This window comes from Copadichromis virginalis, linkage group LG22 (genome assembly GCF_057382275.1).
Source record: "Copadichromis virginalis isolate Kocher_CV1m ecotype Utaka linkage group LG22, C_Virginalis_male_GT1.1, whole genome shotgun sequence".
In the NCBI taxonomy this organism is placed as follows: Eukaryota; Metazoa; Chordata; class Actinopteri; order Cichliformes; family Cichlidae; genus Copadichromis; species Copadichromis virginalis.
The window spans coordinates 1,140,323-1,160,924 of NC_140638.1; the positions used below are offsets into that span (position 1 = coordinate 1,140,323).

Below are 20,602 nucleotides of genomic sequence, written 5' to 3' on the forward strand. Positions count from 1 at the left end.
GTTGTGGTTGTTGTTGGAGCAGCTGTAGTTGTTGTTGGAGCAGCTGTGGTTGTTGTGGGTGCAGCTGTGGTTGTTGTTGGAGCAGCTGTGGTTGTTGTGGGTGCAGCTGTGGTTGTTGTTGGAGCAGCTGTGGTTGTTGTGGGTGCAGCTGTGGTTGTTGTTGGGGCAGCTGTAGTTGTTGTTGGCGAAGCTGTGGTTGTTGTGGCCTCAGTTGTGGTTGTTGTTGGAGCAGTTGTGGTTGTTGTTGGAGCAGCTGTAGTTGTTGTTGGAGCAGCTGCAGTTGTGGCCACAGTTGTTGTTGTTGTTGGAGCAGCTGTGTTTGTTGTGGGTGCAATTGTGGTAGTTGTTGGGGAGACAGTTGTGGTTGTTGTTGGAGCAGTTGTGGTTGTTGTTGGAGCAGCTGTAGTTGTTGTTGGAGCAGCTGTGGTTGTTGTTGGAGCAGCTGTAGTTGTTGTTGGAGCAGCTGCAGTTGTGGCCACAGTTGTTGTTGTTGTTGGAGCAGCTGTGGTTGAAGGTGTTGTTGTTTTTGTTGTTGAGGAAGCTGTTGGGGCAGCTGTAGTTGTTGTTGGAGCAGCTGTGGTTGTTGTGGTTGCAGCTATGGTTGAGGGTGTTGTTGTTGTTGTTGTTGGGGAAGCTGTGGTTGTTGTTGGAGCAGCTGTAGTTGTTGTTGGAGCAGCTGCAGTTGTGGCCACAGTTGTGGTTGTTGTTAGAGCAGTTGTGGTTGTTGTTGGAGCAGCTGTAGTGGTTGTTGGAGCAGCTGTGGTTGTTGTGGTTGCAGCTGTGGTTGAGGGTGTTGTTGTAGTTGTTGGGGAAGCTGTGGTTGTTGTTGGAGCAGCTGTAGTAGTTGTTTGAGCAGCTGTGTTTGTTGTGGGTGCAATTGTGGTAGTTGTTGGGGAGACAGTTGTGGTTGTTGTTGGAGCAGCTGTAGTTGTTGTGGGTGCAGCTGTGGTTGAAGGTGTTGTTGTTGTTGTTGTTGAGGAAGCTGTGGTTGTTGTTGGAACAGCTGTAGTTGTTGTTGGAGCAGCTGTGGTTGTTGTGGTTGCAGCTGTGGTTGAGGGTGTTGTTGTAGTTGTTGGGGAAGCTGTGGTTGTTGTTGGAGCAGCTGTAGTAGTTGTTTGAGCAGCTGTGTTTGTTGTGGGTGCAATTGTGGTAGTTGTTGGGGAGACAGTTGTGGTTGTTGTTGGAGCAGCTGTAGTTGTTGTGGGTGCAGCTGTGGTTGAAGGTGTTGTTGTTGTTGTTGTTGGGGAAGCTGTGGTTGGTGTTGGAGCAGCTGTGGTTGTTGTGGCCTCAGTTGTGGTTGTTGTTGGAGCAGTTGTAGTTGTTGTTGGAGCAGCTGTGGTTGTTGTGGGTGCAGTTGTGGTAGTTGTTGGAGCAGCTGTGGTTGTTGTTGGAGCAGCTGTGGTTGAGGGTGTTGTTGTTTTTGTTGTTGAGGAAGCTGTGGTTGTTGTTGGGGCAGCTGTAGTTGTTGTTGGCGAAGCTGTGGTTGTTGTGGCCTCAGTTGTGGTTGTTGTTGGAGCAGCTGCAGTTGTGGCCACAGTTGTTGTTGTTGTTGGAGCAGCTGTGTTTGTTGTGGGTGCAATTGTGGTAGTTGTTGGGGAGACAGTTGTGGTTGTTGTTGGAGCAGTTGTGGTTGTTGTTGGAGCAGCTGTAGTTGTTGTGGGTGCAGCTGTGGTTGAGGGTGTTGTTGTTGTTGTTGTTGAGGAAGCTGTGGTTGTTGTTGGAACAGCTGTGGTTGGTGTTGGAGCAGCTGTGGTTGTTGTGGCCTCAGTTGTGGTTGTTGTTGGAGCAGTTGTGGTTGTTGTTGGAGCAGCTGTAGTTGTTGTTGGAGCAGCTGCAGTTGTGGCCACAGTTGTTGTTGTTGTTGGAGCAGCTGTGGTTGAAGGTGTTGTTGTTTTTGTTGTTGAGGAAGCTGTTGGGGCAGCTGTAGTTGTTGTTGGAGCAGCTGTGGTTGTTGTGGTTGCAGCTATGGTTGAGGGTGTTGTTGTTGTTGTTGGGGAAGCTGTGGTTGTTGTTTGAGCAGCTGTAGTTGTTGTTGGAGCAGCTGCAGTTGTGGCCACAGTTGTGGTTGTTGTTAGAGCAGTTGTGGTTGTTGTTGGAGCAGCTGTAGTGGTTGTTGGAGCAGCTGTGGTTGTTGTGGTTGCAGCTGTGGTTGAGGGTGTTGTTGTAGTTGTTGGGGAAGCTGTGGTTGTTGTTGGAGCAGCTGTAGTAGTTGTTTGAGCAGCTGTGTTTGTTGAGGAAGCTGTGGTTGTTGTTGGGGCAGCTGTAGTTGTTGTTGGCGAAGCTGTGGTTGTTGTGGCCTCAGTTGTGGTTGTTGTTGGAGCAGTTGTGGTTGTTGTTGGAGCAGCTGTAGTTGTTGTTGGAGCAGCTGCAGTTGTGGCCACAGTTGTGGTTGTTGTTGGAGCAGCTGTAGTTGTTGTTGGAGCAGCTGCAGTTGTGGCCACAGTTGTGGTTGTTGTTAGAGCAGTTGTGGTTGTTGTTGGAGCAGCTGTAGTGGTTGTTGGAGCAGCTGTGGTTGTTGTGGGTGCAGCTGTGGTTGAGGGTGTAGTTGTTGTTGGTGGTGGCAAAGCTGTGGTTGTTGTTGGAGCAGCTGTACTTGTTGTGGGTGCAGCTGTGGTTGAGGGTGTTGTTGTTGTTGGGGAAGCTGTGGTTGGTGTTGGAGCAGCTGTAGTTGTTATTGGAGCAGCTGTGGTTGAGGGAGTTGTTGTTGTTGTTGTTGTTTTTGAGGAAGCTGTGGTTGTTGTTGGAGCAGCTGTAGTTGTGGCCGCAGTTGTAGTTGTTGTTGGAGCAGCTGCAGTTGTGGCCACAGTTGTGGTTGTTGTTGGAGCAGCTGTAGTTGTTGTGGGTGCAGCTGTGGTTGTGGGTGCAGTTGTTGTTGTTGTTGTTGGGGAAGCTGTGGTTGTTGTTGGAGCAGCTGTGTTTGTTGTTGGAGCAGCTGTGGTTGTTGTGGGTGCAGTTGTGGTTGTTGTTGGAGCAGCTGTGGTTATAGTGGGTGCAGTTTTGGTTGTTGTTGGAGCAGCTGTAGTTGTTGTTGGAGCAGCTGTGTTTGTTGTGGGTGCAATTGTGGTAGTTGTTGTTGGAGCAGCTGTGGTTGTTGTTGGAGCAGCTGTGGTTGTTGTGGGTGCAGTTGTAGTAGTTGTTGTGGCGACAGTTGTGGTTGTTCTTGGAACAGCTGTAGTTGTTGGAGCACCTGTACTTGAGGGTGCAGTTGTGGTTGTTGTTGGGGAGGCAGTTGTGGTTGTTGTTGGAGCAGCTGTGGTTGTTGTGGGTGCAGTTGTGGTAGTTGTTGGAGCAGCTGTGGTTGTTGTTGGAGCAACTGTGGTTGAGGCCGCAGTTGTGATTGTTGGGGCAACAGTTGTGGTTCTTGTTGTTTGGGCAACGGTTGTGGTTGTTGTTGGAGCAGCTGTAGTTGTTGTTGGAGCAGCTGTGGTTGTTGTTGGTGCAGTTGTGGTAGTTGTTGGGGCGGCAGTTGTGGTTGTTGTTGGAACAGCTGTAGTTGTTGTTGGAGCACCTGTAGTTGATGGTGTAGTTGTTGTTGTTGTTGGGGAAGCTGTGGTTGTTGTTGGAGCAGCTGTAGTTGTTGTTGGAACAGCTGCAGTTGTGGCCACAGTTGTGGTTGTTGTAGAAGCAGCTGTGGTTGTTGTTGGAGCAGCTGCAGTTGTGGCCGCAGTTGTAGTTGTTGTTGGAGCAGCTGCAGTTGTTGTTGTAGCAGCTGTGGCTGTTGTTGGGGCAGCTGTGGTTGTTGTTGGTGCAGTTGTGGCTGTTGTTAGGGCGGCAGTTGTGGTTGGTACAGTTGTGGTTGTGGTTGTTGGAGCAGCAGTTGTTGTTGTTGGAGCACCTGTAGTTGAGGGTGCAGTTGTAGTTGTTGTTGCTGTTGGGGAAGCTGTGGTTCTTGTTGGAGCAGCTGTAGTTGAGGGTGCAGTTGTAGTTGTTGTTGCTGTTGGGGAAGCTGTGGTTCTTGTTGGAGCAGCTGTAGTTGTTGTTGGAGCATTTTTGGTTGAGGCCGCAGTTGTGGTTGGCGCAGTTGTGGTTGTGGTTGTTGGAGCAGCGGTTGTTGTTGTTGGAGAAGCTGGGGTTGTTCTTGGAACAGCTGTAGTTGTTGGAGCACCTGTACTTGAGGGTGCAGTTGTTGTTGTTGGAGCAGTTGTGGTTATTGTGGGTGCAGTTGTGGTTGTTGTTGGAGCAGCTGTGGTTATAGTGGGTGCAGTTTTGGTAGTTGTTGGAGCAGCTGTAGTTGTTGTGGGTGCAGCTGTGGTTGTGGGTGCAGTTGTTGTTGTTGTTGTTGGGGAAGCTGTGGTTGCTGTTGGGGAAGCTGTGGTTGTTGTTGGAGCAGCTGTAGTTGTTGTTGGAGCAGCTATGGTTGTTGTGGGTGCAGTTGTGGTAGTTGTTGGGGCGATAGTGGTGGTTGTTGTTGGAAAAGCTGTAGTTGTTGTTGGAGCACCTGTAGTTGAGGGTGCAGTTGTAGTTGTTGTTGCTGTTGGGGAAGCTGTGGTTCTTGTTGGAGCAGCTGTAGTTGTTGTTGTAGCAGCTGTGGCTGTTGTTGGGGCAGCTGTGGTTGTTGTTGGTACAGTTGTGGCTGTTGTTAGGGCGGCAGTTGTGGTTGGTACAGTTGTGGTTGTGGTTGTTGGAGCAGCAGTTGTTGTTGTTGGAGCACCTGTAGTTGAGGGTGCAGTTGTAGTTGTTGTTGCTGTTGGGGAAGCTGTGGTTCTTGTTGGAGCAGCTGTAGTTGTTGTTGGAGCAGCTGTGGTTGAGGGTGTTGTTGTTGTTGGGGAAGCTGTGGTTGGTGTTGGAGCAGCTGTGTTTGTTGTGGGTGCAATTGTGGTAGTTGTTGGGGAGACAGTTGTGGTTGTTGTTGGAACAGATGTAGTTGTTGTTGGAACAGCTGCAGTTGTGGCCACAGTTGTGGTTGTTGTAGAAGCAGCTGTGGTTGTTGTTGGAGCAGCTGCAGTTGTGGCCAAAGTTGTGGTTGTTGTGGCCTCAGTTGTGGTTGTTGTTGGAGCAGTTGTAGTTGTTGTTGGAGCAGCTGTGGTTGTTGTGGGTGCAGTTGTGGTAGTTGTTGGAGCAGCTGTGGTTGTTGTTGGAGCAGCTGTGGTTGAGGGTGTTGTTGTTTTTGTTGTTGAGGAAGCTGTGGTTGTTGTTGGGGCAGCTGTAGTTGTTGTTGGCGAAGCTGTGGTTGTTGTGGCCTCAGTTGTGGTTGTTGTTGGAGCAGTTGTGGTTGTTGTTGGAGCAGCTGTAGTTGTTGTTGGAGCAGCTGCAGTTGTGGCCACAGTTGTTGTTGTTGTTGTTGGAGCAGCTGTGGTTGAGGGTGTTGTTGTTTTTGTTGTTGAGGAAGCTGTGGTTGTTGTTGGGGCAGCTGTAGTTGTTGTTGGCGAAGCTGTGGTTGTTGTGGCCTCAGTTGTGGTTGTTGTTGGAGCAGTTGTGGTTGTTGTTGTAGCAGCTGTAGTTGTTGTTGGAGCAGCTGTGGTTGTGGCCACAGTTGTGGTTGTTGTTGGAACAGCTGTAGTTGTTTTTGGAGCAGCTGTGGTTGTTGTTGTAGCAGCTGTGGCTGTTGTTGGAGCACCTGTAGTTGAGGGTGCAGTTGTGGTTGTTGTTGGAGCAGCTGTGGTTATAGTGGGTGCAGTTTTGGTAGTTGTTGGAGCAGCTGTGGTTGTTGTTGGTGCAGTTGTGGCTGTTGTTAGGGCGGCAGTTGTGGTTGGAGCAGTTGTAGTTGTTGTTGGAGCAGCTGTAGTTGTTGTTGGAGCAGCTGTGGTTGAGGGTGTTGTTGTTGTTGTTGGTGGCAAAGCTGTGGTTGTTGTTTGAGCAGCTGTAGTTGTTGTTGGCGAAGCTGTGGTTATTGTGGCCTCAGTTGTGGTTGTTGTTGGAGCAGTTGTGGTTGTTGTTGGATCAGCTGTAGTTGTTGTTGGAGCAGCTACAGTTGTGGCCACAGTTGTTGTTGTTGTTGGAGCAGCTGTGGTTGAAGGTGTTGTTGTTTTTGTTGTTGAGGAAGCTGTGGTTGTTGTTGGGGCAGCTGTAATTGTTGTTGGAGCAGCTGTAGTTGTTGTTGGAGCAGCTGTGGTTGAGGGTGTTGTTGTTGTTGGTGGCAAAGCTGTGGTTGGTGTTTGAGCAGCTGTAGTTGTTGTTGGCGAAGCTGTGGTTGTTGTGGCCTCAGTTGTGGTTGTTGTTGGAGCAGTTGTAGTTGTTGTGGTTGTTGTGGTTGTTGTTGGAGCACCTGTAGTTGAGGGTGCAGTTGTTGTTGTTGTTGCTGTTGAGGAAGCTGTGGTTGTTGTTGGGGCAGCTGTGGTTGTTGTGGGAGCAGCTGTAGTTGTTGTTGGAGCAGCTGCAGTTGTGGCCACAGTTGTGGTTGTTGTTGGAACAGCTGTAGTTGTTGTTGGAGTAGCTGTGGTTGTTGTTGGGGCAGCTGTAGTTGTTGTTGGAGCAGCTGTGGTTGAGGGAGTTGTTGTTGTTGTTGTTGTTGTTGTTGAGGAAGCTGTGGTTGTTGTTGGAGCAGCTGTAGTTGTTGTTGGAGCAGCTGCAGTTGTGGCCACAGTTGTTGTTGTTGTTGGAGCAGCTGTGGTTGAAGGTGTTGTTGTTTTTGTTGTTGAGGAAGCTGTGGTTGTTGTTGGGGCAGCTGTAGTTGTTGTTGGAGCAGCTGTAGTTGTTGTTGGAGCAGCTGTAGTTGTTGTTGGAGCAGCTGTGGTTGAGGGTGTTGTTGTTGTTGGTGGTGGCAAAGCTGTGGTTGTTGTGGCCTCAGTTGTGGTTGTTGTTGGAGCAGTTGTGGTTGTTGTTGGAGCAGCTGTAGTTGTTGTTGGAGCAGCTACAGTTGTGGCCACAGTTGTTGTTGTTGTTGGAGCAGCTGTGGTTGAAGGTGTTGTTGTTTTTGTTGTTGAGGAAGCTGTGGTTGTTGTTGGGGCAGCTGTAGTTGTTGTTTGAGCAGCTGTAGTTGTTGTTGGCGAAGCTGTGGTTGTTGTGGTTGTTGTGGTTGTTGTTGGAGCACCTGTAGTTGAGGGTGCAGTTGTTGTTGTTGTTGCTGTTGAGGAAGCTGTGGTTGTTGTTGGGGCAGCTGTGGTTGTTGTGGGAGCAGCTGCGGTTGTTGTTGGAGCAGCTGCAGTTGTGGCCACAGTTGTGGTTGTTGTTGGAACAGCTGTAGTTGTTGTTCGAGCAGCTGTGGTTGTTGTTGGGGCAGCTGTAGTTGTTGTTGGAGCAGCTGCAGTTGTGGCCACAGTTGTGGTTGTTGTTAGAGCACCTGTAGTTGAGGGTGCAGTTGTTGTTGTTGTTGCTGTTGAGGAAGCTGTGGTTGTTGTTGGAGCAGCTGTAGTTGTTGTTGGAGCAGCTGCAGTTGTGGCCACAGTTGTGGTTGTTGTTAGAGCACCTGTAGTTGAGGGTGCAGTTGTTGTTGTTGTTGCTGTTGAGGAAGCTGTGGTTGTTGTTGGAGCAGCTGTGGTTGTTGTGGTTGCAGCTGTGGTTGAGGGTGTTGTTGTTGTTTTTGGGGAAGCTGTGGTTGTTGTTCTAGCAGCTGCAGTTGTGGCCACAGTAGTGGTTGTTGTTGGAGCAGCTGTAGTTGTTGTTGGAGCAGCTGTGGTTGTTGTGGGTGCAGCTGTGGTTGTTGTTGGAGCAGCTGTGGTTGTTGTGGGTGCAGTTGTGGTAGTTGTTGGGGCGGCAGTTGTGGTTGTTGTTGGAACAGCTGTAGTTGTTGTTGGAGCACCTGTAGTTGATGGTGTAGTTGTTGTTGTTGTTGGGGAAGCTGTGGTTGTTGTTGGAGCAGCTGTAGTTGTTGTTGTTGTTGGAGCAGCTGTGGTTGAAGGTGTTGTTGTTTTTGTTGTTGAGGAAGCTGTTGGGGCAGCTGTAGTTGTTGTTGGAGCAGCTGTGGTTGTTGTGGTTGCAGCTATGGTTGAGGGTGTTGTTGTTGTTGTTGGGGAAGCTGTGGTTGTTGTTGGAGCAGCTGTAGTTGTTGTTGGAGCAGCTGCAGTTGTGGCCACAGTTGTGGTTGTTGTTAGAGCAGTTGTGGTTGTTGTTGGAGCAGCTGTAGTGGTTGTTGGAGCAGCTGTGGTTGTTGTGGTTGCAGCTGTGGTTGAGGGTGTTGTTGTAGTTGTTGGGGAAGCTGTGGTTGTTGTTGGAGCAGCTGTAGTAGTTGTTTCAGCAGCTGTGTTTGTTGTGGGTGCAATTGTGGTAGTTGTTGGGGAGACAGTTGTGGTTGTTGTTGGAGCAGTTGTGGTTGTTGTTGGAGCAGCTGTAGTTGTTGTTGGAGCAGCTGTGGTTGTTGTGGGTGCAGCTGTGGTTGTTGTTGGAGCAGCTGTAGTTGTTGTGGGTGCAGCTGTGGTTGAGGGTGTTGTTGTTGTTGTTGTTGAGGAAGCTGTGGTTGTTGTTGGAGCAGCTGTGGTTGTTGTTGGGGAAGCTGTGGTTGGTGTTGGAGCAGCTGTGGTTGTTGTGGCCTCAGTTGTGGTTGTTGTTGGAGCAGTTGTAGTTGTTGTTGGAGCAGCTGTGGTTGTTGTGGGTGCAGTTGTGGTAGTTGTTGGAGCAGCTGTGGTTGTTGTTGGAGCAGCTGTGGTTGAGGGTGTTGTTGTTTTTGTTGTTGAGGAAGCTGTGGTTGTTGTTGGGGCAGCTGTAGTTGTTGTTGGCGAAGCTGTGGTTGTTGTGGGTGCAATTGTGGTAGTTGTTGGGGAGACAGTTGTGGTTGTTGTTGGAGCAGTTGTGGTTGTTGTTGGAGCAGCTGTAGTTGTTGTTGGAGCAGCTGTGGTTGTTGTGGGTGCAGCTGTGGTTGTTGTTGGAGCAGCTGTGGTTGTTGTGGGTGCAGCTGTGGTTGTTGTTGGGGCAGCTGTAGTTGTTGTTGGCGAAGCTGTGGTTGTTGTGGCCTCAGTTGTGGTTGTTGTTGGAGCAGTTGTGGTTGTTGTTGGAGCAGCTGTAGTTGTTGTTGGAGCAGCTGCAGTTGTGGCCACAGTTGTTGTTGTTGTTGGAGCAGCTGTGTTTGTTGTGGGTGCAATTGTGGTAGTTGTTGGGGAGACAGTTGTGGTTGTTGTTGGAGCAGTTGTGGTTGTTGTTGGAGCAGCTGTAGTTGTTGTTGGAGCAGCTGTGGTTGTTGTGGGTGCAGCTGTGGTTGTTGTTGGAGCAGCTGTAGTTGTTGTTGGAGCAGCTGCAGTTGTGGCCACAGTTGTTGTTGTTGTTGGAGCAGCTGTGGTTGAAGGTGTTGTTGTTTTTGTTGTTGAGGAAGCTGTTGGGGCAGCTGTAGTTGTTGTTGGAGCAGCTGTGGTTGTTGTGGTTGCAGCTATGGTTGAGGGTGTTGTTGTTGTTGTTGTTGGGGAAGCTGTGGTTGTTGTTGGAGCAGCTGTAGTTGTTGTTGGAGCAGCTGCAGTTGTGGCCACAGTTGTGGTTGTTGTTAGAGCAGTTGTGGTTGTTGTTGGAGCAGCTGTAGTGGTTGTTGGAGCAGCTGTGGTTGTTGTGGTTGCAGCTGTGGTTGAGGGTGTTGTTGTAGTTGTTGGGGAAGCTGTGGTTGTTGTTGGAGCAGCTGTAGTAGTTGTTTGAGCAGCTGTGTTTGTTGTGGGTGCAATTGTGGTAGTTGTTGGGGAGACAGTTGTGGTTGTTGTTGGAGCAGCTGTAGTTGTTGTGGGTGCAGCTGTGGTTGAAGGTGTTGTTGTTGTTGTTGTTGAGGAAGCTGTGGTTGTTGTTGGAACAGCTGTAGTTGTTGTTGGAGCAGCTGTGGTTGTTGTGGTTGCAGCTGTGGTTGAGGGTGTTGTTGTAGTTGTTGGGGAAGCTGTGGTTGTTGTTGGAGCAGCTGTAGTAGTTGTTTGAGCAGCTGTGTTTGTTGTGGGTGCAATTGTGGTAGTTGTTGGGGAGACAGTTGTGGTTGTTGTTGGAGCAGCTGTAGTTGTTGTGGGTGCAGCTGTGGTTGAAGGTGTTGTTGTTGTTGTTGTTCGGGAAGCTGTGGTTGGTGTTGGAGCAGCTGTGGTTGTTGTGGCCTCAGTTGTGGTTGTTGTTGGAGCAGTTGTAGTTGTTGTTGGAGCAGCTGTGGTTGTTGTGGGTGCAGTTGTGGTAGTTGTTGGAGCAGCTGTGGTTGTTGTTGGAGCAGCTGTGGTTGAGGGTGTTGTTGTTTTTGTTGTTGAGGAAGCTGTGGTTGTTGTTGGGGCAGCTGTAGTTGTTGTTGGCGAAGCTGTGGTTGTTGTGGCCTCAGTTGTGGTTGTTGTTGGAGCAGCTGTAGTTGTTGTTGGAGCAGCTGCAGTTGTGGCCACAGTTGTTGTTGTTGTTGGAGCAGCTGTGTTTGTTGTGGGTGCAATTGTGGTAGTTGTTGGGGAGACAGTTGTGGTTGTTGTTGGAGCAGTTGTGGTTGTTGTTGGAGCAGCTGTAGTTGTTGTGGGTGCAGCTGTGGTTGAGGGTGTTGTTGTTGTTGTTGTTGAGGAAGCTGTGGTTGTTGTTGGAACAGCTGTGGTTGGTGTTGGAGCAGCTGTGGTTGTTGTGGCCTCAGTTGTGGTTGTTGTTGGAGCAGTTGTGGTTGTTGTTGGAGCAGCTGTGGTTGGTGTTGGAGCAGCTGTGGTTGTTGTGGCCTCAGTTGTGGTTGTTGTTGGAGCAGTTGTGGTTGTTGTTGGGGCAGCTGTAGTTGTTGTTGGAGCAGCTGTGGTTGTTGTGGTTGCAGCTATGGTTGAGGGTGTTGTTGTTGTTGTTGGGGAAGCTGTGGTTGTTGTTTGAGCAGCTGTAGTTGTTGTTGGAGCAGCTGCAGTTGTGGCCACAGTTGTGGTTGTTGTTAGAGCAGTTGTGGTTGTTGTTGGAGCAGCTGTAGTGGTTGTTGGAGCAGCTGTGGTTGTTGTGGTTGCAGCTGTGGTTGAGGGTGTTGTTGTAGTTGTTGGGGAAGCTGTGGTTGTTGTTGGAGCAGCTGTAGTAGTTGTTTGAGCAGCTGTGTTTGTTGAGGAAGCTGTGGTTGTTGTTGGGGCAGCTGTAGTTGTTGTTGGCGAAGCTGTGGTTGTTGTGGCCTCAGTTGTGGTTGTTGTTGGAGCAGTTGTGGTTGTTGTTGGAGCAGCTGTAGTTGTTGTTGGAGCAGCTGCAGTTGTGGCCACAGTTGTGGTTGTTGTTGGAGCAGCTGTAGTTGTTGTTGGAGCAGCTGCAGTTGTGGCCACAGTTGTGGTTGTTGTTAGAGCAGTTGTGGTTGTTGTTGGAGCAGCTGTAGTGGTTGTTGGAGCAGCTGTGGTTGTTGTGGGTGCAGCTGTGGTTGAGGGTGTAGTTGTTGTTGGTGGTGGCAAAGCTGTGGTTGTTGTTGGAGCAGCTGTACTTGTTGTGGGTGCAGCTGTGGTTGAGGGTGTTGTTGTTGTTGGGGAAGCTGTGGTTGGTGTTGGAGCAGCTGTGGTTGTTGTGGGTGCAATTGTGGTAGTTGTTGGGGAGACAGTTGTGGTTGTTGTTGGAACAGCTGTAGTTGTTGTTGGAGCAGCTGAGGTTGTTGTTGGAGCAGCTGTGGTTGAGGGAGTTGTTGTTGTTGTTGTTGTTGAGGAAGCTGTGGTTGTTGTTGGGGCAGCTGTGGTTGTTGTTGGTGCAGTTGTGGCTGTTGTTAGGGCGGCAGTTGTGGTTGGAGCAGTTGTAGTTGTTGTTGGAGCAGCTGTAGTTGTTGTTGGAGCAGCTGTGGTTGTGGGTGTTGGAGCAGCGGTTGTTGTTGTTGGAGCACCTGTAGTTGAGGGTGCAGTTGTTGTTGTTGTTGCTGTTGGGGAAGCTGTGGTTGTTGTTGGAGCAGCTGTAGTTGTTGTTGGAGAAGATGTGGTTGTTGTGGGTGTAGTTGTTGTTGTTGAGGGTGCAGTTGTGGTTGTTGTTGGAGCAGCTGTAGTTGTTGTTGGAGCAGCTGTGGTTGTTGTGGTTGCAGCTGTGGTTGAGGGTGTTGTTGTTGTTTTTGGGGAAGCTGTGGTTGTTGTTGGAGCAGCTGTAGTAGTTGTTTGAGCAGCTGTGTTTGTTGTGGGTGCAATTGTGGTAGTTGTTGGGGAGACAGTTGTGGTTGTTGTTGGAACAGCTGTAGTTGTTGTTGGAGCAGCTGAGGTTGTTGTTGGAGCAGCTGTGGTTGAGGGAGTTGTTGTTGTTGTTGTTGTTGAGGAAGCTGTGGTTGTTGTTGGGGCAGCTGTAGTTGTTGTTGGAGCAGCTGTGATTGAGGGAGTTGTTGTTGTTGTTGTTGTTGTTGAGGAAGCTGTGGTTGTTGTTGGAGCAGCTGTGGTTGTTGTTGGTGCAGTTGTGGCTGTTGTTAGGGCGGCAGTTGTGGTTGGAGCAGTTGTAGTTGTTGTTGGAGCAGCTGTAGTTGTTGTTGGAGCAGCTGTGGTTGTTGTGGGTGCAGTTGTGGTTGTTGTTGGAGCAGCTGTGGTTGTTGTTGGAGCAGCTGTAGTTGTTGTTGGAGCAGCTGCAGTTGTGGCCACAGTTGTGGTTGTTGTTGGAGCAGCTGTGGTTGAGGGTGTTGTTGCTGTTGTTGTTGTTGAGGAAGCTGTGGTTGTTGTTGGGGCAGCTGTGGTTGTTGTTGGTGCAGTTGTGGCTGTTGTTAGGGCGGCAGTTGTGGTTGGAGCAGTTGTAGTTGTTGTTGGAGCAGCTGTAGTTGTTGTTGGAGCAGCTGTGGTTGTTGTGGGTGCAGTTGTGGTTGTTGTTGGAGCAGCTGTGGTTGTTGTTGGAGCAGCTGTAGTTGTTGTTGGAGCAGCTGCAGTTGTGGCCACAGTTGTGGTTGTTGTTGGAGCAGCTGTGGTTGAGGGTGTTGTTGCTGTTGTTGTTGTTGAGGAAGCTGTGGTTGTTGTTGGAGCAGCTGTAGTTGTTGTGGGTGCAGCTGTGGTTGAGGGTGTTGTTGTTGTTGTTGGGGAAGCTGTGGCTGTTGTTGGAACAGCTGTAGTTGTTGTTGGAGCAGCTGCAGTTGTGGCCACAGTTGTGGTTGTTGATGAAGCAGTTGTAGTTGTTGTTGGAGCAGCTGTGGTTGTTGTGGGGGTAGCTGTGTTTGTGGGTGCAGCTGTTGTAGTTGTTTGAGCAGTTGTGGCTATCACTGTGGTTGTTGTTGGAGCATCTGTAGTTGTTACCGCAGTTATGGTTGTTGTTGGGGCTGCAGTTGTTGATATTGGTGTGGTAGCTGTGCAGACTTAGTAGAAACTATTTTGTTATTTTTACATGTGGTTAGATAATTAAACTAAATATAACAGTTTCTCATGAATATACGTTTGTCTTACCAACAAATAGAAGAAATCTGACACCAATCTTTTCACCCATGGTGATGGTGTTTCCCTGTTGCCTTCTCTAAAAATGATAATTGATGTGGATAACATGTATTAGAGAGCCTAAAAACATAATCTGTCCACAATAGAAATTTTATTTTCTTTAACCATCCATAGAATAAAAAATTTTATTTCATTAAAAACTTTAAACATTAAAGTTCTAGCATATTCCTTTTTTAATTCATGATGGAAACTTTACATTTAAAAGTCCCTTGTATTCTTTCTAGTCATAAATATTTTTCCTACCAGGGCTTTCTCGGTATACTTCTGCAACTTTTCACTTTTCTTTAGTTCATAATAGTTTCACAATTAGTCTACATGTTTCAGTACACTGTTTGTTTGAACGAAAAGCATAGTATTAATAATGGATGACAGAAAAAACTTTATAGTTGATTGGTCATCAAAGTATCATTGAATATTAGAGAAAGGGATGATTCAGTTAGACATGCTGTACATCATGTTGAATGCGATATTGTAAACCATTATTCTCTCAAACACCTTAAGTTTTCTTCCTAGTATTTTTGAAACAAAAAACTTTCCAGGAGAAAAAAATAGGCAAAGAAGTTATAAATAAATACATTTTTGTTAATATTTTATCAGTGATTTTTTGAACGTCGTTGAGTAACTCATGTGTGACTCAATATATTCTAAACTGATTACAGACGGAAAAAAGAACACACAAAAACAGTTCACCTTAAATATCACATGTTGATGTCAGTTATTTCTTTTTTTATAGGATTACTTACATATTACTTCTCTGCTTGTATGTCGTCTTCTGAAGTGGAAGAAAGTGCTTTCTGATTTGAGCTCCTCCTTTTATGAGCAGGCAAATATGTGCAGGTGGAGCAATGGTAGTTATTGTCATGGTTAAAGGTGTGTGCATTAACCATCCAATTACCTTTCTCCTATTGTCCTCCTGAAACAGTCAGCTGGGTGTGTAACACCCAGCTGACTGCCAAATCTTGATTGAGGTTTTCATTATAATGCATGACAGGTTAAATAAAAATAAGTACAATGAACCATCATACATCTATAGTAGCATTAAACAACCAGTAGGTGGCAGGGTATGGAATGGCACATCAGTGACACAAATACACTGACACAAATACAAGAAAACAAACAGAGAACAAAAAATCAAAATCCTTATCCGAAAATTACAAGACTTCAGCCATAAAGAATGCAAGATTAAGGATACTCTTAACTAAGAATAAGGAATTGCAATTCAAAATACTGAGTCAAAGACCCAGGACCATGACATAGAATGCCTTTTGGACACCTCCTAGGTGAGGTGCGGCTCACCTCACCTAGGAGATATTCTTGATCCCTACTGGGAGGAGCTCCCAGGGCAGACTCAGGACTTTGTGGAGAGATTATATCTGAACGACTCTGTGTTCCTCCTGATCAGCCAGAACAGCCAGCTGGTGAGAGGTAAGTCCGGGTTCCTCTGCTCAGACTGATGCCCCACAGCAAAAACCTGAATAAGCGGTGGAAAATTAATGGATTGATGCTTTTAAAGTAGACCCTAAACTTAAGGAAAAGGCTCATCATAACACTCCAAAGTAAGTTAAGGAACAAGTTGTAGTAAAGCACATAAAACAAGTAAAATGCCAAGCATTGTTTTAGTCTCTTTTACATCAAGTTCATACAAACCCTACCTTTATTCTGCAGATTCTACTCTTGGTTCCGAGAGGAGAAAAATAGATTTCAGTGTAGTGGCAGCCTATCCTATCCTATCCTATCCTATCCTATCCTAGCCAACCCATCTGAGATGGCAAAGCACTTTACACAACTTGCCTCATTCACCCATTCATACAAGCACTCTTTTTAGACACTTCTTCTGCACAAGTGCTTTCTATCTAACATTTATTCTTTGATGGATCCATTGGACAGCAACTTGCCCAAGGACATGTAGCGGACTGGAACAGATGAGGATCAAACCACAGAGCTTCCCATTAGTAGATGAGCTGTTCTACGTCCTTAGCCGCAGCCAGGAGCCACACGGGTGACTGCGGAATAAATGCTACCATTCATATCAATCCATAAGTTCTTTTTCAAATGTCCACTGACATTTTAAGAGTGCTACAGGAAAGCACACAAAACATTCATCAAATGCTTGTCAAAATCATTTGGGGATTGTTTTTCACCCATTTTTATGAGGTGATTTTATGTTGTTCCACCTAACTTCACTAACTCCCCATCTGCTCACCTCATTTTTCCTTCCAGTCTCTAACTTTGACTACCTTCACTGTTACCTGTTTCTTTTCGGTCTCTCCTTTTGTCTTTTTGCTGTTTCAGCTTCTCTGTCCTTCATCTGCAGTATTTGTGCTGTCACAATATATACCAGAATATAAAATATACACAGAGTAAGACAATAAAAGTACATCAGCTCCTTGGCTGGCAGCTACCGATATACCAGTGTACTGTGGCTCAGAAAGCTAATAATAATAAGCTAATAATGGCTAGTGATGTAGCTGATCCAGCTAACGTGTACTATTACCTATTTAGAGAACAAATATAGATAAGCAGACGTTATTCAATTTACAGTATATAAAGTTTCGGCTGTGCAGCAGCATAAGTCATATTTGAGAATAACAAGGCATTCACAACGCCTCTGTGTGAGAGCAGTGTAACATCATTTTTTGTACTCTGTTATAGCCTTTTATCTTATATCTTGTATTTAAACCTTGTTGTAAAGCTCTTTGGTGTACCTTCGGTTTTAAATGTGCTTTATAAATAAAGTTGTATTGTATTGTATCATGAGATCAAGAATAGTGGAATTAAAAGTTGTTTTCATTCTGACCTGCAGTAGCTTCAATAAACAAAAAAACATTAATCAAACTATGTCAGAAAAAAATTATAATCAAATGCATGACTTTTGCTTCTGTTCTACTTAGTTTTAGGACTTGAAAGATTTAAGCCAATAGAGCAAATATTCTGTTTATTCAGTAGTTTGCTGGGACCTAGCAGGAAACACACACACACACGCAGATTCAGTGTCTGTAACCCTGTGATCTCTCCAGGGTGTTCCCTGCTTCTCTTACAGCAGTTACAGTATATACCACATTGCTACGTACTGAATAGTGATGTGTCGGTCGCGAACAAAATGGCTCTTAGAGCAGTCTTTGAAGTGAACGACGCAAGCTGGCTCCTTAGTGGGAGCCATGTTTTGTTTTGTTTTTTCTTTCTCTCACCCTCTCTCTTGCACTTTTTCCCGCTTCACTCCGCACGTGAGCCTTGTGCTTGCACTGGGCACAGGAACAGAGCGGGAGGGAAAGAGAGAGAAAGAAGGCCAGGGACAACAACGTCACATTAGAAAGGTATGGTAATCATCCACAACTATATACAGTTGATAAAGGATTCAGAAAGTTTATTCATGCAGGCCCATATGACAGATAATGTGCATCTTCTTTTTGTTTTCATATTATAATTTAGATTTAATTGTGTTGTGGTTTGCTATGTTTTGTGTTGTTTCACTTTAAATTTGTTTAAAAGGAAAAAGCTGAAAATTTAAATAGTTAAAAGTTGAAATGTTCTTTGTATTATATGATTTATTTATTACATTTTATGTGGAGTGAATAAATGAAAGTATATTTAAGGTGGCCCATGAGACAAAACACATACAAGCTCCAAAACACGTAAAAACTCAGAAGCACGTACAAACTCCAAAACACAACAGAAGTGCTCCAGGATGCTAGGGGGCAGTGTTGAGCTTTTGTTACCTAGAGGCTACACAAGCCAAGAAGTACCAACGACCGGATTTGGTGTGTGGTACTAACAGGTAAATAAAAATAAATTGTAAATTATTTGAATATATATGAGTGCTTGTGTATAAATATACACATATCAGGGCTCTAGAGTGCGACCAATTTGGTCGCAAATGCGACCAAATTTTTCAGTGGTGCGACTAAAAAAAAAAATTTGGTTGCACCTGTGCGACCAACTGTTCGGGTAGCAAAAAAAAAAAAAAATCTGCAACCTTCCCTGTGGTCAACAACAGACACACATTTTGCCCCTATCGTGGACTAAACCAATCAGAGATGGTAAGGGGCGGGACCTCTCTGATTGGCCGTGGTCCAGTTGAAAGTGCAGGTGGAAGTGGGAGGTGAGTAGCTTGAATAAAGCGATATCAATTCATTAAATCCTGAATCGACTTTTAAATATAACTGTGTTTTGCCAGAAACGCCAGATTCTCAGATTAAAGCTCACAAAACCATTTCAACAACAACCAAACAGCAGATGAGAGCAGGTACACGGACTCCACACAAAGACGTAAACACAGACCCGACGCATCAGAATCAGCTTTGTCTTTCTCGGCTTTCTCACCCGACGGCCCGCAGACGGACACGCTGTCGGAGCTCAGCGATCCTGATGCGTCCGGTCCGCGCTGTGTTTACGTCTTTTTGCGCTGATTCTGAGCTGCAGGTTTTGTCTCTCCAACCAAAATTCACCGAGCCAGCAGCAAAAGAAGCAGCAAACTGCGCTTCACATTTGATCAATGCGTCATGAATTTTGCTGTTTTGCTTCCACGACTATTAAAATCACACTCCATGCACAGCTTTCTTTCAAAAGAGGAGTGAAATGTCATGAACCGAAGTTCCACGCACAAGCTGGACCCAGGAGCAGAACACACACACACAGCGGTACGAGAGAACAAAAAATAAACTTTATTATAACTGAGGGTGTCCCGGGAGGGTAGAAGGGAAAAAACGCACGGAACCAGAAAAACCGAGGGACCGGGAGGTGAATCGCGCAGGAACGCCGAGAGCGGGACTGTGGGAGGCTGAAACAGAAAAAGGAAAAAAGGATTATTGGGGTGTGGGAAAACGGCAGCATACGAAGGGAAGTAGAGTACGCGTCTTACGATGATAGCGGGGCCGAGGGAACCGGAGGGAGGGGTGAGGGTCCGTGGGGAGAAGCTTCAGAAAGGTCGAGGCGGCTGGGGCTGATTTTGATCCAAATTCCGGACAGGCAGGTGGACAGGCTGGTGGCTCAAACACGCCGAGCTGTGATCTGAGTATACAAGGCAGAGTTAGTGTTAGTTCACACGGATAGGTTTACATAAGGGCTTTCCCGCAGGTGTACGTTACCGCAGAAGGACGACTACGGACTGGCGTGGAGCAGCAGGCTGGGCAGCATTAAATAGTCCACCTGGTGATCGCCCGGGATGGGATGCAGGTGTGGAGTTAGCAGCCACGCCCACGGGAGTGGGCATCCCATCAGCACCTCGGACGCTGGGCCGCGGACCATGACATGAAAGAAGCCATCTATGTCCACTGTGAGCGACCATCTTTGAACAGAGGCGGGGTTTACGACACCAACTCTCTGCCATCTATAATCCAGTTTTGAGATCCTCCCCAGGCGCCTTAACACCCACTCACATCCTGGGCCATCTGACCTCAGGAATTCGCATGATAAGGTGGGGCCAGGTTTCACAATGAACTCACCCAAAACTGTGGCTGATTGGGACCCACACCCAGTTTCACACCTTGGCTCAGGCGATTAGAGGGTCCTTTTGTCCCTCTGTGGGGGGAAACTCCCACTAGGTTTATATCTGGGACTCTCCACCATTTGACCTTAGAACTGAAGAAGCTTCTCGGATGAGAGGTGAAACGTCTTCAAGTAACTTAAAGAAGTCCAGACGCTTTTCTTTGCAAGCTCCTTTGACTTTACTAAACATAGATGTTTACATTTTTCATTTATTTTTTATATTGCAAACATTTGCACTGTTATCAGTATTTGCACACTATTTTATATTATTTTTTGAGCTTTTGATGTTTAAAGTCATTATTCAATACATTGTTATTGTTAAATAAATATCGTCAAATAATCGAGATCTCAATTTCAGTGAAAATAATCATGATTATCATTTTTGCCATAATCGAGCAGCCCTTCTCTCGGTGTTTGCTGATATCAAACTGTGGTATGAGGACCACTGTGGGTTAATCTTTCTAGTGATACTCAAAAGGTCTATCTTATAAAGTCTTTTTTTTTTTATTAAGACCTGGTTTAATTCTGGTATAGAACCAATTGAATATTTGTATATAATCCCTGCAACTGTCAGATTCTATAACAGGGATCACCAGCCTTTTTTAAAACTGAGAGCTAGATAAAATTGTGAACAGTTTGGTTCATCTTTAGTTATATGATAATAACAATTCTATCTTGATATGCTGTCTTATCACAGGTTAATTTTTCAAAAAAGGCCTGGGTCGTGTAGCAGCCAAAAACTCCTCCAGAGAGGCTGTCCTGGTGAGGGAGAAGTTCATGGCCCACTTCTCGGCGGAGGGAGCAGCGTCTTGGCAAACAAAAAAATAGCCCATTTAAAGTCTCAGTGACTTCCCCCACAACGGCTCTGAGCCACCCACAAACCTCTAAAGAGCGTTCCTGCCTTTCTAAAAATATTCTTAATAAATGGAGCTTGCCTCCAAAATAAACTAACCTCTCTTTATTCTCTTAAATAATTGGTCTTCACTATGTTCCTATATAGCAATATTTTTTTTTATTAGTATAATATGAAATTAATTCTACATGTGTCAAATTGTGTGCCAATATTTGCTGGGTAGTAGAACTGAGACATTAGTCATTACAAAAATTTATTTGAAATAATATTAAAATTCTCAAACAGAAAAACATTAAACATAAATATATAAAATATAACTATTTACAGAGAAAGTATATACAGTGGTCCCTCATTTATTACAACAGGGGTTCTCAGAATAACTAGCCCTTCACCACGCACTTTATACACTTTTTGTCACACACATAAACATTAGTCACAGTTCTCACAAGTTGATTCTCAAAGTGCAAACTTTTCTAGATTTTAAAACGTAAAAGTATTATTATGCCGCGTTTTTTCTTTGTCTATGTGCCACTTTTGTGCGCCTTTTTCCCTCCCGGTGCAGGGGTCTATTTCCGAATGAGGGTTCATAGTTATGGGTGTTTTTGTGCTGTTTTTTTTATTGGACGTGATGGTTATCAAAACCAAACATAATAAATTTGGCAAGCGCAGGAGACACGACACGGAGGAGATTTGTCAATCAGGCTGCAGAATGCAATGTGCATTGTTGAAAGTTGTACCGTGCAATAAAAAAATCTGTGAAAAAGCAATTCAGCGACAGATGAACAGTGGGACCACTGTATACTGTTTATTAATAAACAATAACATATATACCTATATGACAACATACATAAATGAACTGCCTACATTAATTCATTGTAAACATACCTTCTGACTGGGACTCCCCTGCTGCCTCTGCGGGCTGTCCCTGGTCCTCGGGGGGGATGTTCTCCACGGTCTTCACCATATTGCTGCTAATCTCCCGCGGGGTGAGGAAGGAGTCCAGAAACCCCATGACCACGAAGAACTTCCATCTCCTCCCTGATCCTGCTGCAGACCCACTCCTCTTTCCTTCTCCGTCCTCTTCTCT

At 46.2% G+C, this 20,602-nt stretch overlaps 1 protein-coding gene across 1 annotated transcript in view; it reads right to left on the minus strand.

The window, feature by feature from the left end:
* The window catches only part of LOC146682328 (uncharacterized), a 42,331-nt gene extending 29,161 nt beyond the window's left edge, over positions 1 to 13,170 (minus strand). Inside the window, exons 1-5 of the mRNA XM_085446922.1 lie at positions 13,167 to 13,170; positions 9,540 to 10,327; positions 7,346 to 8,825; positions 6,375 to 7,078; positions 3,966 to 4,077 (exon numbers count right to left, since the gene is read on the minus strand). Of these exons, the coding sequence (XP_085303048.1) occupies positions 3,966 to 4,077; positions 6,375 to 7,078; positions 7,346 to 8,825; positions 9,540 to 10,327; positions 13,167 to 13,170 (3,088 nt within the window). The remainder of the gene's footprint in view (positions 1 to 3,965; positions 4,078 to 6,374; positions 7,079 to 7,345; positions 8,826 to 9,539; positions 10,328 to 13,166) is intronic.
* Positions 13,171 to 20,602: the final 7,432 nt, after the last annotated feature.